A 16,908-nucleotide genomic window follows, 5' to 3' on the forward strand; every position below is an offset into this window, starting at 1 on the left:
ATTTTTGATGCAATACTTTGCAGCAGGGCTCATTCCTGCGCTCCAACTATAGTATCTGTGAGGGGTTGCAGTGTTGTGGCAGCAGTGGCTGAGGCCCAATTTTTCAGCCCCTGTTTAACAGGGGCGTGTAATTACAATTTTTGATGCAATACTTTGCAGCAGGGCTCATTTCTGAGCTCCAACTATAGCATCTGTGAGGGGTTGCACTGTTGTGGCATCAGTGCCTAAGGCCCAATTTTTCTGCCCCTGTTCAACAGGTGCATGTAACTATAATTCTTGATATAATATTTCACAGCAGGGTCCGTTCCAGCACCCACCAAGAGTAACTGTGAGGACTTACAGTGTTGTGGCACCAGCACCACCACCAAAGGCCCAATTTTTCTACCACTGTTCAACAATGGCATGTAATTACAATTCTTGATCTAATATTTCACAGCATGGCCCGGTCCTGCGCCAACCAAGAGTAATTGTGAGGGCTTATAGTGTTGTGGCAACACCAACACCGAAGGCCCCAATTTCTGCAGAGTATATAGGGCAGGCCCCTACTTTCAAACATCCAACTTACAAACGACTCCTACTTGCAAACAGAAGGAGACAACAGGAAGTGAGATGAAATCTACCCCTAGGAAGGGAAATTCTCTCCTGTAAGAGTTAATATGGGAAAAACGTGTCTCCTCTCCATTGATGCTTTATCACCAATCCTTGTTTCACTAAAACCCCCAAATTTTCAAAAAACATTTGTCTTTGAATAGAAAGTGAGGTGAAATCCGCTGAAGAGGTGCACAGACAGAAAAACAAATGTTACAGGGGTGATAACCCTTCCCTATGTTTTCCAAAAAGCTTAAAAATAGATTTTTTGGCTGGAGCTACACTTTAAAAATGTACCATTTCAAAATTACAAACAGATTCTACTTAACAACAAACCTACAGTCCGTGTCTTGTTTGCACTGCCTGTATACTGCTGTTCAGAGTATATAGGGCCTGGGGGCCCCACGCCTTTCCTTTTTTTAATTTGGATGCGGGTTCCCCTTAATATCCATACAAGGCCCAAAGGGTCTGGTAATAGACTGGGGGGGGGGGGGGGGGGTACCCATGCCGTTTGTCTCACTGATTTTCTATCCATATTGCTGAGACCCGACATTACATTAAAGCCGCAAGCAGCTCTACAAATGTCATTTTGTGCAGGGACTGTTCTAAGCACGGGAAACATGCGCCACTTTACAGGCATATTATAGACAACCCCCTGGTATGATATTTAAAGGAATATTTCACTTTTTTTTTTTTCACTTTAAGCATCATTAAAATCACTGCTTTCGAAAAAACGACCGTTTTTAAAACTTTTCTTTGTATTGATACATGTCCCCTGGGGCAGGACCCGGGTCCCCAAACCCTTTTTAGGACAATAACTTGCATATTAGCCTTTAAAATTAACACTTTTGATTTTGAATGTTCGAGTCCCATAGACTTTAACGGGGTTCTAAAGTTCGGGCGAACTTTTGGTCTGTTCGCAGGTTCTGGTGCGAACCGGGGGTGTTCGGCTCATCCCTACACTTGAGCAAGAATAACTAGCTACGCTGCTGTTAGGTAAAAAAACAAATCTGAGATTCTCTTTAAAGTGTTCATAGTAATAAGAAAAGTTTTACAGTTACTAATGCAGTGCCTTGAAAAAGTATTCATATCCCTTGGAATTTTCCACATTTTGTCATGTTACAACCAAAAACATAAATGTATTTTATTGGGATTTTAGGTGATAGACCGACACAAAGTGGCACATAATTGTGAAGTGAAAGAAAAATGAAAAATGGTTTTCAATTTTTTTTACTAAATTAAAGCGGGGGTCCACCTATCTATCGTTTTTTTTTTTGGGGTTCATTCACAAACTTTTCTTCTCATGATTATCTACTCACATGTTCTGTGTAATAAGTCCGCCTGTGTCCGATTTCGTTGTAAAGAATAACTTATAAAATTCACTGAAGGCGGTTTCCATCTTCATTGTGGGCATTTGAAGCCCACAAGCATGTATTTCCTGGATGCGGTGAATGCTGTGCTCCCAGGATTCACCGAGATGTTGTGATGACGCTGTTGCACAATGCATGCTGGGAAGCCTGAGACTAGCTCCCAGGGGACTGTGGGAGGTCTGGGAGAGGCTAGAAACACGCCTACTCCCATGGGAGGAAAACCAGGAAGTGCTAAGAAGATTAGAAAAAAAAAGGTAATTACGGCAATTTAATTTTTTTACACAGCATGTCAGCATCTAGGCAAGGAAGAGAACGCATAGAGATAATGTTCAAAATTTGGGTGGAACCCCGCTTTAATATCTGAAAAAGTGTGGCGTGCATTTGTATTCAGCCCCCTTTACTCTGATACCCCTAACTAAAATCTAATTGAAACAATTTCCTTCAGAAGTCACCTAATTAGTAAACAGAGTCCCCCTGTGTGTAATATAATCTCAGTATAAATACAGCTGTTCTGTGAAGCCATCAGAGGTTTGTTATAGAACCTTAGTGAAGAAACAGCACCGTGAAGGCCAAGGAACACACCAGACAGGTCAAGGATAAAGTTGTGGAAAAGCTTAAAGTAGGGTGAGGTTATAAAAATATATTTCAAGCTTTGAACATCTCACAGAGCACTATTCAATCCATCATCCGAAAATGGAAAGAGTATAGCACACCTGCAAACCTACCAAGACATGGCCGTCCACCTAAACTGACAGGCCAGGCAAGGAGAGCATTAATCAGAGAAGCAGCCAAGAGGCCCATGGAGGAGCTGTAGAGATCCACAGCTCAGGTGGGAGAATCTGTCCACAGGACAATTATAAGGGTGCTTTCACACCGAGGAGTCGGCGGCAAAGCGCTGCTATTGTTAGTGGCGCTTTACCGTTGTTTTAGCGGCGCTATTCGGCCGCTAGCGGGGTGCTTTTAACCCCCGCTAGCACCAGAAAAATGGTTAAAACGACCGCTGCAGCGGTGCTTTGCCGGCCGTTCGGCTGCGCTGCCCCACTGATTTTAATGGGCAGGGGCGCTATAGGAGCGGTATATACACAGCTCCTACGGCGCTGCAAAGATGCTCCTTGAAGGACTTTTTTTTACTGTCCTGCAAGCACTAGGGCTTTCACACTGGAGAGACAGAAGAGGTTCTTTACAGGTGCTATGCAGGCGCTATTTTTAGCACTGTAGTGCCTGCAAAGCGCCTCAGTGTGAAAGCAGTCTTAGTTGTGCACTCCACAAATCTGGCTTTTATGGAAGAGTGGCAAGGAGAAAGCTATTGTTGAAAGAAAGCCATAAGAAGTCCCTTTTGCAGTTTGCGAGATGCCATGGAAGGGGCACAGCAAACATCTAAAAGAAGGTGCTCTGGTCATAATTGAACTTTTTGGCCTAAAGCAAAATGCTATGTGTGGCAGAAAACTAGCAGTGCACATCACCCTGAACACACCATCCCATGTAACATGGTGGTGGCAGCATCATGTTGTGGGGATGCCTTTCCTCAGCAGGGACTGGGAAGCTGTTCAGAGTTGATGGGAAGATGGAAGGAGCCAAATACAGGGCAATCTTAGAAGAAAACCTGTTAGAGTCTGCAAAAGACTTGAGACTGGGGCAGAGGTTCACTGAAGGACAACCGAGGTTCACCGAAGGACAACGGCCCTAAACATACAGTCAGAGCTATAATGGAACAGTTTAGATTAAAGCATATTCATGTGTTAGAATGGTCCAGTCAAAGTCCAGACCTAAAGCTAATTGATAATCTGTGGCAAGACTTTAAAATTGCTGTTCACAGATGCTCTCCGTCCAATCTGACAGAGCTTGAGCTAGTTTGCAAAGAAGAATGGGAAAAAATTTCACTCTCTAGTGCAAAGCTGGTAGAGACATACCCAAAAAGACTTGCGGCTGTAATTGCAGTGAAACGTGGTTCTACAAAGTATTGACTCGGGGGCTGAATACAAATGCACACCACGCTTTTCACATATTCCACTTCACAATTATGTGCCACTTTGTGTTGGCCTATCACATAAACCCAAATAAAATACATTCACATTTTTGGTTGTAACATGACAAAATGTGGAAAATTTCAAGGGATATGAATAATCCCTTGATTAATCCCCCCGGCGGTCGGGTTCGTTAGAGGAGCAATCAGTCTCCAGGGCGAGACCAATGATTTATGGTCTGGTCCTGGCGATCGCTCCCAACGAATGAAAACCTTCCCCCGCCTGTGTAAGTGTAAACACAGGCAGGAGGAAGTGATGTTATCTCTCCTCGTGGAGTCTTTTGGATTCCAGTGAAAGAGAGGAGACATCTAAACGTGAGTTACACCAACAGCACACTGACATTAGCACACATAGGTACACTTTCCACAACCCTGATCACCCACAGATTGCCCCCCAGTTAACCCTTTCACTCCCTGTCACTGTGTCACCAATTGCAGTTTTCAGATTTTTCACTGATCACTACATTGGTGTCATTTGTGACTTCAATAACTGTTAGGGCAGTTAGTAGTAGCCCCCGTTAGGTCTAGGTTACCCCCCTAAACCCTCCTAATAAAGGTTTAACCCCTTGATCGCCCCACAGTTAACCTTTTCACCCCCTGTCGCCAGTGTCACTAATCGATCGCCGTATTTGTGTCACTGGTGATGCTAGTTAGCCAGTCAGGTGATTTGTTTCACCGTCAGGTTTTTATAGCCTCAGGTACCCCCATATAAAGGTTTTAACCCCCTGGTTAACCCTTTCACCCCCTGTCGCCAGTGTCACTTATCGATCGCCGTATTTGTGTCACTGGTGAGGCTAGTCAGTCAGTTAGGTGATTAGTTTCACTGTCAGGTTTTTATAGCCTCAGGTACCCCCATATAAAGGTTTTAACCCCCTGGTTAACCCTTTCACCCCCTGTTGCCAGTGTCACTAATCGATCACCGTATTTGTGTCACTGGTGAGGCTAGTTAGTCAGTTAGGTGATTAGTTTCACTGTCAGGTTTTTATAGCCTCAGGTACCCCCATATATACTACCTAATAAAGGTTTTAACCCCCTGGTTAACCCTTTCACCCCCTGTCGCCAGTGTCACTAATCGATCGCCATATTTGTGTCACTGGTGAAGCTAGTTAGTTAGGTGATTAGTTTCACCATCAGGTTTTTATAGCCTCAGGTACCCCCATATATTACCTAATAAAGGTTTTAACCCCCTGATTGCCCCCTAGTTAACCCTTTCATCCCCTGTCACCAGTGATCACCATATTAGTGTTACGGGTGCCGCTGGTTAGTTAGTTTGCTTGTTATAGCATCAGGGCACCTGCCGTATATTACCCAATAAAGGTTTAAGCCCCTGATGGCCCGGCGGGTGATATAAGTTAGGTTTTAGCGTCAGATAGGGTCGGCGTCGCCCCAGGCAGTGTCAGATTAGTGCCGGTAGCACTAACACCCACGCACGCACCATACACCTCCCTTAGTAGTATAGTGTCTGAACGGATCAATATCTGATCTGATCAGTTGTACACTAGCGTCCCCAGCTGCACCAGGCTGGGAAGACTGAATCTGCAATAGGCAAGCAGCTTGGTGTGAAGAAATCAACTGTGGGAGCAATAATTAGAAAATGGAAGACATACAAGACCACTGATAATCTCCCTCGATCTGGGGCTCCACGCAAGATCTCACCCCATGGGGTCAAAATGATTACAAGAACGGTGAGCAAAAATGGCAGAACCACACGGGGGGACCTAGTGAATGACCTGCAGAGAGCTGGGACCAACGTAACAAAGGCTACCATCAGTAACACACTACGCCGCCAGGGACTCAGATCCTGCAGTGCCAGACGTGTCCCCCTGCTTAAGCCAGTACATGTCCGGGCCCATCTGAGGTTTGCTAGAGAGCATTTGGATGATCCTGAAGAGGATTGGGAGAATGTCATATGGTCAGATGAAACCAGTAGAACTGTTTGGTAGAAACGTAACTCGTTGTGTTTGGAGGAGAGAGAATGCTGAGTTGCAACCAAAGAACACCATACCTACTGTAAACCATTGGGGTGGCAACATCATGCTTTGGGGCTGTTTCTCTGTAAAGGGAACAGGACGACTGATCCATGTACATGAAAGAATGAATGGGGCCATGTATCGTGAGATTTTGAGTGCAAACCTCCTCCCATCAGCAAGGGCATTGAAGATGAAACCTGACTGGGTCTTTCAGCATGACAATGATCCCAAACACACCGCCCGGGCAATGAAGGAGTGGCTTCATAAGAAGCATTTCAAGGTCCTGGAGTGGCATAGCCAGTCTCCAGAACTCTACTCCATAGAAAACCTTTGGAGGGAGTTGAAAGTCCGTGTTGTCGAGCGACAGCCCCAAAACAACACTGCTCTAGAGGAGATCTGCATGGAGGAATGGGCCAACATACCAGCAACAGTGTGTGACAACCTTGTGAAGACTTACAGAAAACGATTGACCTCTGTCATTGCCAACAAAGGATATATAACAAAGTATTGAGATGAACTTCTAATACTGACCAAATACTTATTTTCCACTATAATTTGCAAATAAATTATTTCAAAAATCAGACAATCAGACAGATTGTCTGGATTTGTTTCCACATTTTGTCTCTCATAGTTGAGGTATACCTATGATGACAATTACAGGCCTCTCTCATCTTTTTAAGTGGGAGAACTTGCACAATTGGTGGCTGACTAAATACTTTTTTGCTCCATTGTATAAGCTCTGTGACAGGGCCACAGGCTACACATATAGTTTTATGGTTTACGAGAGCCGCCAAACTGCCCAGATTACATAGGGAGCGCTGGTAAGATTGTGTGGGACTTGGTGCCACCCTTATTCGGAAAGGGGTACCATTTGTATGTGGACAATTATTACATGAGCGTGCCACTTTTTAGTCACTTGTTTGATCAACAAATTGGAGCATGTGGCACAGTGCGATCTAATCGCCGGTGCTTGCCCCAGCGGCTTGTAGAATCCCATCTTAGGCTGGGCCTGCTTGAAGAGTAATAACTTGCTCACTGTGAAGTGGAGGGATAATAAGAATGTTTTCGTTCTTTCCTTCCTTCACTCAGACATGACAGTCCAAATTCCTACAGCGAATGGTGTTGTGGAGAAACCCCTCTATGTCCACAAATATAACCTTAATATGGGAGGGGTGGACCTCAACGACCAGTTGTTGGTGCCATACCTAATTGCCCTTAAGACCAGATGCTGGTACAAAAAAGTGTCTGTTTATTTCAATTGGCTTTGCTGAATGCTTATGTGCTATACAAAGCTTCAGGATGAACTGGATCCTTCCTTAAATTCCAGGAAGAGATCATCAGAGCCCTTCTGTTTCTAGACGGTGCTTTGGCCCAACTTCCCACCGCAAATGCAGTAAGCCGGCTGCATGAGAGGCATTTTCCGTATGTCCTCTCTGGTACCCCTACCCAACGAGCCCCCCAAAGAAAATGTTGTGTCTGTAGAAAGCGTGGCTATAGGCATGACACCCGCTATTTTTGTCCCTCCTGTCCTGACCATCCTGGTCTTTGCATTGGTGAATGTTTTGAATGCTACCACTCACTAGTGGAGTTTTAGCGTAGGGTACACCACAGCACAGACTAGTACACACTTACACAGGGTCTCCAAAGATGCCATTGCATTTTGGGAGACCCAAACCTGGAACCATTACAGTTACAACCACTACAACCGTAATGCCCCGTACACATGCCCCGATGGAAAATGTTCGATGGGAGCTTGTTGTCAGAAATTCCGACCACGTGTAGGCTCCATAGGACTTTTTCCATCGGAATTTCCGTCACACAAAATTTGAGATCTGGATCTTAAATTTCCTGACATCAAAATCTGTTACACAAATCTGACGCACAAAGTTCCATGCATGCTCAGAATCAAGCAGAAGAGCCGCACTGGCTATTGAACTTCATTTTCTCGGCTCGACGTACGTGTTGTTCGCCACCGCGTTCTTGACATTCGGAATTTCCGACAAGATTTGTGTGACCGTGTGTATGCAAAAAAATTGGATTTTGTTGTCGGAATGTCCGATCGTGTGTACGGGGCATTACAGTTACAAAAAAAAGTGTGAAAAAAATAAATAAATAAATAAATAAAAGTTTAAAAAAAAACAAAAATAGTTGTCATTTTATTGTTCTCTCTCTATTGTTCTGCTCTTTTTTACTGTATTCTACAATGCAATGTTTTATTGTTACTAGTTTTATCATGTTTGCTTTTCGGGTATGTAATTCTTTTATACTTTACTGTTTACTATGTTTTATTGTTAACCATTTTTTTGTTTTCAGGTACGCCATTGAGCTGCAGCATGGGCTTATTTATCTTGAGAGCAACAGTGTTTGCTCCACGATATGTAAAGCTGTGACTCCAGCGCTGTCGAGGTGATTTCACCACCACAGTTAAAAAAAAGTGCATATATGCCGAAGCATGGTGGCAGGGGTGAAGGAACGATTTGCTCCTAGCATCAGGGGCGGATGCCCCCCATGCTTCGGCATATATTTTTTAGGCACAGATTGCATTAAAAAATGTTTTATTTTTACTGTTTTATTGTATTTGCTTTGCAGGTGTGGTAAGTCTTACTGTTATACTGTAATGTTACTTCGTTTCATTGTTAACCATCATTTGCCTAGTAGGTACACCATTCTGCAGCACTGATTTATTTATCTTGACAGCAACAGCGTTTGCTCCCACGATACGTAAATCAGCACCAGCGCTGTAGGAGGTGATTTCACCTCCAGAGAAAATGGTGCATATATGCCCATCATTAGAAGTGGGTGGATGAAGGGCGGTATTCTAATGGTGGGCATACCCACCGATCAGTGTCTTTTTTTTGTTCAGCCCACAGGCTGCATGAAAAAAAGAACATTACAATGTACGCCCAACAAGGACCAGCAATGTACTGGTATGTTGCTGGACTTTGAGAGGTTATACCAGAATGATGCCTTTAGGTTTAGGTATCATCTCGGTATCATTCTTTTCAGCCAGCAGTCAGCTTTCATGTAAAAGCAATCCTAGCGGCTAATTAGCCTCTAGACTACTTTTATAAGCAGTGGGAGGGAACGGTCCCCCCCCCCCTCCGTCTTCCATGGTTTTCTTGGGCTCTCCTGTCCCAACAGGGAACCCGAGAATGCAGCCGGTGGTTCCGCCAGCTGCCCATAGAGCTGATCAGAGACCAGAACGGCTCCATTCATCTCTATGGCCTATGAAACTGGAAGCTAGAAGCATTTCATGACTTGGTTTCGCCAGATATAAAAAGCGCCATTGGGAAATTGGCAAAGCATTTTATCACACCGATCTTGGTGTGGTCAGATGCTTTGAGAGCAGAGGAGAGATCTAGGGTCTAATAGCCCCCAATTTTTTCAAAAAAGAGTACCTGTCACTACCTATTGCTATCATAGGGGATATTTACATTCCCTGAGATAACAATAAAAATGATTTTAAAAAATTGAAAGGAACCGTTTAAAGATATAAAAAAAAAACAAAATAAATAATTTTAAAAAATTAAAAAAGCACCCCTGTCCCCCCATACTCATGCGCAAAGGCGAGCGCAAGCGTTGGTCCGGTGTCAAATATAAACAGCAATTACACCATGCATGTGACGTATCACCGCGAAGGTCAGATCAAGGTCAGTAATTTTAGCAGTAGATCTCCTCTGTAAATCTAAAATGGTAACCTGTAAAGGCTTTTAAAAATGTATGCAGTTTGTCGCCACTGCACGCTTGTGTGTAATTTTAAAGCATGTCGTGTTTGGTATCCATGTTCTCGGCATAAGATCATCTTTTTTATTTCATCAACCATTTGGCCAATATAGTGTGTTTTAGTGAGTTTTTTCCCCTAAAAATTGCATTTGAAAAATCACTGCGCAAATACTGTGTGAAAAAAAAAATTGCAACACCTACCATTTTATTATACTTTTCGTCTGGACTGGTCCAACGGACTTTCCGATGGACTTTCAACGGACTTTTGATGTACTTCTGATGGACTTTTTAATGAATGGACTTCCCTACACACGATCACACCAAAGTCCGACGGATTCGTACGTGATGACGTACACCGGACTAAAATAAGGAAGTTGATAGCCAGTACCCAATAGCTGCCCTAGCGTTGGTTTTTGTCTGTCGGACTAGCATACAGATGGGCGGATTTCAGGGTCCAGCGGAGTTACGACGTAAGGATTTGAAGCATGTTCCAAATCTAAAGTCTATCAGATTTTCGAGTTGAAAAGTCTGCTGAAGGTCCCATAAAGCCCACACACAATCGGATTGCCCGCCGGACTCAGTTCATCGGACCAGTCCGGTCGAAAAGTCCAAATGACCCCATTGTGGAAAGTAGACACCCCAAGCTTTTTGCTGATAGGCATGTTGAGTCCATGGAATATTTTATATTTTGCCACAAGTTTTGGGAAAATGACACTTTTTTTTTTTGCACAAAGTTGTCACTAAATGATCTATTGCTCAAACATGCCATGGGCATATATGAAATTACACCCCAAAAAACATTCTGCTGCTTCTCCTGAGTACGGGGATACCATATGTGTGAGACTTTTTAGGGAGCCTAGTTGTGTATAGGACTTCAGGCTTACTAAGGGTATAAAATGGTGATTTCACTTCCTCACTACCTACCCACAGTTTCGGAGGCCATAAAATGTCCAGATAGCACAACCCCCCCCCCCTCCCCCCAATGACCTCATTTTGGGAAGAAGACACTTCAAGCTTTTTGCTGAGAGGCATGTTGTGTCCATGGAATATTTGATATTTTGCCACAAGTTTCTGGAAAATTAAAAAATTTTTTTTTTACACAAAGTTGTCACTAAATGATATATTGTTCAAACATAGCATGGTTATGTGTGGAATTATACCCCAAAATACATTCTGCTACTTCTCCTGAGTACAGGGATACCACATGTGTGAGACTTTTTGGGAGACTAGCTGCGTACAGGACCCCAAAAACCAAGCACCGCCTTCAGGCTTTCTAAAGGCGTAAAATTGTGATTTTACTCCTCACTACCTATCACATTTACGGACGCCCTGTAATGTCCAGATAGCACAACCCCCCCCATAACCCCATTTTGGAAAGTAGACACCCCAAGGTATTTGCTAAGAGGCATGGTGAGTATTTTGCAGATCTCATTTATTTTTGAAAATGAAGAAAGAAAAGAAAAATGTATTTGACAAAATTTGACAAAAAGCGAGATCTGCAAAATACTCAACATGCCTCTCAGCAGATAGCTTGGGGTGTCTTTTTTCCACAATAGGGTCATTGGGGGGGGTTGTGCTATCTGGGCATTTCATGGCCTCCGAAACTGTGATAGGCAGTGAGGAGTGAAATCATAATTTTACGCCCTTAGAAAGTCTGAAGGCGGTGATTTTCGGGGTCCTGTACGCAGTTAGACTGCCAAAAAGTTCCACACATGTGGTATCCACGTACTCAGGAGAAGCAGCAAAATTTATTTTGGGGTGTAATTCCACATATAACTATGCCATGTTTGAACAATATATCATTTAGTGACAATGTTGCGTAAAAAAAATAAATAATAGTAATAATTTTCCCGCAACTTGTGTCAAAATATAAAATATTCCATGGACTCAACATGCCTATCAGCAAATAGCTTGGGGTGTCTACTTCCCAAAATGAGGTCATTTGGGGGGGGAGGGGGTTGTGCTATCTTGGCATTTTATGGCCTTCAAAACTGTGATAGGTAGTGAGCTGAGAAATCAAAAATTTACACCCTTAGAAATCGTGAAGGCGGTGATTGGTTTTCGGGGTCTTGTACGTAGCTAGGCTCCCAAAAAGTCTCACACATGAGGTAGCCCCGTACTCAGGAGAAGCAGCAGAATGTATTTTGTAATTCCACATATAACCATGGCATGTGTGAGCAATATATCATTTAGTGACAACTTTGTGTATTTTTGTTGGTCATTTTTCAATCACTTGTGACAAAAAAATAAAATATTCAATGGGCTCAACCTGCCTCTAGGCAATTTCCTTGGGGCGTCTACTTTCCAAAATGGGGTAATTTGGGGGGGGGGGGGGTTTGTACTGCCCTGCCATTTTAGCACCTCAAGAAATGAGATAGGTAGTCATAAACTAAAAGCTGCGTAAATTCCAGAAAATGTACCCTAGTTTGTAGATGCTATAACTTTTGCGCAAACCAATACATATATGCTTATTGACATTTTTTTTACCAAAGACATGTGGCTGAATACATTTTGGCCTAAATGTATGACTATAATTGAGTTTATTAAATTTTTTTAATAAAAAAAAGTAGAAAATATCATTTTTTTTCGGTCTTTTTCTGTTAATATCGCAAAATATAAAAATCGCAGAGGCAATCAAATACCATCAGAAGAAAGCTCTACTTGTGGGAAAAATAGGATGCAAATTTTGTTTGGGTACAGCATGACCGCGCAATTACCAGTTAAAGCGATGCAGTGCCAAATTGTAAAAAGTGCTCTGGTCAGGAAGGGGGTAAATTCTTCCGGGCTGAAGTGGTTAACCTCTGTGCTGATAAACTCCCTACATGTCACATATTTATATATGGACATAACTAAATGCTTTATTTGTAACTGATTTGTAAAAGTAAGATTTGTTAGCGTAGGACCCACTAATTCGGGTACTTTGTCGCAGTAAGTGGGCTTAGAACTATATGACCTTATAGTGTGACTAATTTTTGTATGTGTGTGCTGTAATCTTTTTTTCTGTTTGTATGGTCTTATGGCTGCACCATCTTTTATGCATTTTTTAGGGTGTGCCCCCTAAATCTTTGTCTATGTTTTTAGCCAGTCTGTAAAATTTGTATTTTGATATGTCTGTCTATCTGAACCTGTACATATTACACTTTCATTCTGCTGGTGGCATACCTGGATTTCTGAAAGCAGGAGAAAGCTGCTGTACAGCATTAGCTGGGTTAGACATATTCTGAGGTGCCCTACTGTCCAGGTACGGCATAGCAGAGACACTGTGTCTTCTATAAAATAAAAAAACGAACAAAGAAATTAGATTCACTAGCAATAAAAAAAATAGAACACGTTAAAAATGGCAATCAATAACAAACCTGATTTTAGCATTGTTTAAAGTGCATCTCTAGTGAAAGCCTTTTTTGTTTTTCATTTTGGAAAGAGTGGGGAAGGGTTGGACCCTCTGCCATGTTTGTATTGCTCTCTGTGTACCTATTGGGGAGATTAACCACTCTATATGTACTAGTGACCAGGGATGAGCTCAGGAGTGTTTGGATCCTAGTCCGAACCCACCTAAGCTTTCCTGCCAGGAAACCATCACTGCACACCACCAATCATAAGCAGCCAAGGCATTCCCTGCTCTGTAGCCACACTCATACATGCCCCTTGTATATGTGTAGGGACTTTTACTGGTGATCACTACCACCTTGCCACAGAGACAAAAAATGAGGGAAAATCCAAAAATTTGGAGTTATCAGAAGAACAAGAGGTAAGGGGAAATCTTCCAATTGGTACATCTGTTCCGGGATCAGCTGTCTAAGAGGGAATTCCCCTCGCTTTAGGAGATTTGCTCTGACATCCTGTTTTGTCACTGGGACGAGAAATGAAAGAAAATTTCCCCAATGTTTCAAATGCAGCATAAATAATCTGCAAGGGTTTTAACCACCCCCTACTCTATCTAAAACAAAAACGGTTTGACTATAAATTCAACTTTACCTGGGGAGAATAGCAGGTGATGGTAGGTTGCAGCTATATTGGTGCTGGTCTAAAACAGGCCACCTTCTGATTTTCTGATTCTGTGATGCACTCTTTCTTACGCTGGTATACATAGGTGACTCTTCAGTCTGATGGGATGCTACAGGCTGCAGACAGAGACAATATATACAGTACATAAAATGAACATGGAAAGAAGCAGTAAAGCTAAGCAAAAGATTGTGTATCAAACTTTACAGTAAATGTAGATTGAATGTAGATTTATATTAGGAAACATATTAAAGTTAACAAACACTTTATAAATATATTAGTCACAATAACTGGTACTCATTTAGGCACTTATATATCCGGATCTTAATAAGAACTGATGTTTTTCCCCACAATCACCAATCAGATTAAAACTTTCTTGTGGTTGGTGGCTCAGAACATGTAACACAGATCATGGATGGAAGAACATGCAGATATACAAGGCCCTTAAAGTGGTTTTAAACCCTTACAGATCACTTTTCCCTACAGGTAAGCCTATAATAAGGCTTACCTGTAGGTACTGGAAATATCTCCAAAACCTGCATGGTTTAAGAGATATTTACCATATACACATACGCCAACATCATTGGCACATGCGCACTTTAGAAACAGCACGATCGTGCCATTTCTATAGGGCCCGTGCCGTGACTATCGTGCGGGAGTGATGTCACGTGACACCGGACAGTCACAGAGCAGGAGCCCGTGGCCCCAGGAAGAAGAGGGGTTGAAGATGGATGCTTCCACCAGAGGGGACTTTGCGGACTTCGTTTCCAGGTAAGTGCCACATAATGGGCTAGTATGCGATGCATACTAGCCCATTATGCTTTTACTTTGCAGGGGAATAAAGAAAAAGTCAAACCCATCAGGGTTTACTTCCATTTTAATTTCAACATAGTTTATTGTTGCTAATTCTTATGGAAATTCCCGTGGTTGAGTCCAGATGGTAGTAGTAAGAGCAAATATACCGCTTTAATGAATCTATCTTCTAGCAGAAAACTAAACTCTGGACTTGTGTAAAAGTGATCAAATTAAAACTTGGGGGCTACCTAAAATTGTGGGCATATACATGAAAAAAATGTATAGGCTTAATTCTGTACTCTAGGTATTATAAGCATTGCATAGTTACATTGGTCCAGTTTGGTACAATGTAAGTATGCATATCTTATACCCGATGGGGCACTGGGAAAGCTGAAAAATCAATGTAGTAGTTGGCACTACTACAGCAATAACCGCCATCTTCCAGGTTCTGCTCAGATTCTGTGTGAGCAGCTTCACCTCTGCACACTGAACACAGGGAGCCAGTTGCTTTGCACCGCCATCATTAGAGCACCTTGATTTTTTTTTCAATGACTTAAAGGCAATCCCAAGCAAGTATATGGGAATGCAAAATCTGTTTAAAGCAGTTCAAGTGCAGGCCAAGAAGAGATTTAAAGAGAAGTATGACCAATGCTTTTTTGTAGGGTTGTCCCGATACCACTTTTTTAGGACCGAGTACAAGTACCGATACTTTTTTTCAAGTACTCGCCGATACCGATTACCGATACTTTTTTTTAATGTCACGTGACAGTGTTTTTTTTAATGTTTTTTTTTTAACAGTGTTTTCTTTTTTTTGGGGGGGGGGGGGGCAGGGGTAAACGGTGTATGTGTGTGTGTTTTTTTTTTTTATTTACAATTTTTATTTTTTACAATAATATTTTATTTGTTCTTTATTGCAATATGTGTGTGTTTTTTTTTTTTAATCAGCCCTGTTGGGGGGCTTTGGTGAGATATCAGGGGTCTTAACAGACCTCTGAAATCTCCCCCTTGAGACAGAGAAAGAGACAGAGGATAGAGATTCCCCAGTCCCTTTCTCTGCAGCCTCAGCTGCACTGAGAATGAATGGAGAGAAGACAGAGGCTCCTCTCCATTCATAAAATGACACATCGTAATCACAGGAGATTACAATGTTTCAGTTATGTGAATGGACAGAGTCAGCTGACTCTATCCATTCACAAAGGAAGGAAGAGGAGGACGGCGGAACGGAGGGGGAGAACGGAGGGGGACAGAAAAGGAGAGGGGAACGGAGGGGACAACGGAGAGGCACAGGGAAGGAGAGAGGAACGGAGGGGACAGCGGAGAGACACAGGGAAGGAGAGAGGAACGGAGGGGACAACGGAGAGGCACAGGGAAGGAGAGAGGAACGGAGGGGACAGCGGAGAGACACAGGGAAGGAGAGAGGAATGGAGGGGACAGCGGAGAGACACAGGGAAGGAGAGAGGAACGGAGGGGACAGAGGAAAGGAGGGGGCATGGAGGAGGATGCAGTGACAGTCAGCTGTGAGCGATCACCGCTGTATGTCACTAAAGCTGCTGAAAGCCGCTGGGGGAGAATCTTGTAACTCCCCCACGCGCCGATCACAGCTGTCTTCCAGGTATCGGGGGAAGCATCGGGAGCATTTGCCCGAGTACAAGTACTTGGGCAAATGCTCGGTATCGGTGCCGATACCGATACTAGTATCGGTATCGGGGACAACCCTACTTTTTTGGCTATACTTCTCCCATGGATCACAGGAATTATTATTATACAGGATTTGTAAAGCACCAACAGTTTGGGCAGTGATTTATGAAAAAGCACCAACAGTTTGGGCAGTGATTTACAATGTTAAGGTAAACACTACAGTTACAATACAATTCAATACAGGCGGAATTAGAGGGCCCTGCTCGTTAGAGCTTACAACCTAAATACAGTTTGTTCTGCACTCCTGTGACCCATTTTCAGGTGACATTGGGCTAAAGCCCGCTGCCAGCTGACGTCACTCAGCCAGTCCAGGCTGGGGAAAGATCCCGACTTTACAGCCGGGATCCACCCAGTTCTCAGTGCAGAGGCAGGTATTAGCAAATCCCTTATGGCGCTATATAAGCGCTGTGTAAACTGCGCTATATAAATCCTGTATAATATTAATAATAATAATAATGTTATTGAATCATTTTGAAAAGTTAATCAATTCTATGTAATTTACCAATCAGAAATACCCCACAGGCCTGAAAAAACTAACACATATCACTGGTTTATTAACTCGCACACAGAGCAATGCAACCCTGCATAGCATAGCCATAGAAATAAATACACTATATCAGGGCTTAAAATTTCAAGTCTAGGCCTACTAGCCAGGCAAAAACCTTACTCTTCACCAGTTGCCCCACCAAACCTTGCCCAGGTCCGTCCCCCAACTCCGCCCCCTTAAAGCTTATGAAAT

At 42.9% G+C, this 16,908-nt stretch overlaps 1 protein-coding gene across 2 annotated transcripts in view; it reads right to left on the reverse strand.

Annotated features, from left to right (window-relative positions):
- The window catches only part of LMNTD2 (lamin tail domain containing 2), a 131,374-nt gene that overhangs the window by 15,340 nt on the left and 99,126 nt on the right, over positions 1–16,908 (reverse strand). For both annotated transcript variants that reach the window (XR_012236687.1, XM_073606069.1), the window contains exons 5-6: positions 13,650–13,795; positions 12,837–12,943 (exon numbers count right to left, since the gene is read on the reverse strand). Coding sequence is in view for 1 of the 2 variants with exons in the window: in XM_073606069.1 (XP_073462170.1) it covers positions 12,837–12,943; positions 13,650–13,795 (253 nt within the window). In the remaining variant the exon portion in view is untranslated. The remainder of the gene's footprint in view (positions 1–12,836; positions 12,944–13,649; positions 13,796–16,908) is intronic.

Source organism: Aquarana catesbeiana, linkage group LG11 (assembly GCF_042186555.1).
Source record: "Aquarana catesbeiana isolate 2022-GZ linkage group LG11, ASM4218655v1, whole genome shotgun sequence".
Taxonomy (NCBI): Eukaryota; Metazoa; Chordata; class Amphibia; order Anura; family Ranidae; genus Aquarana; species Aquarana catesbeiana.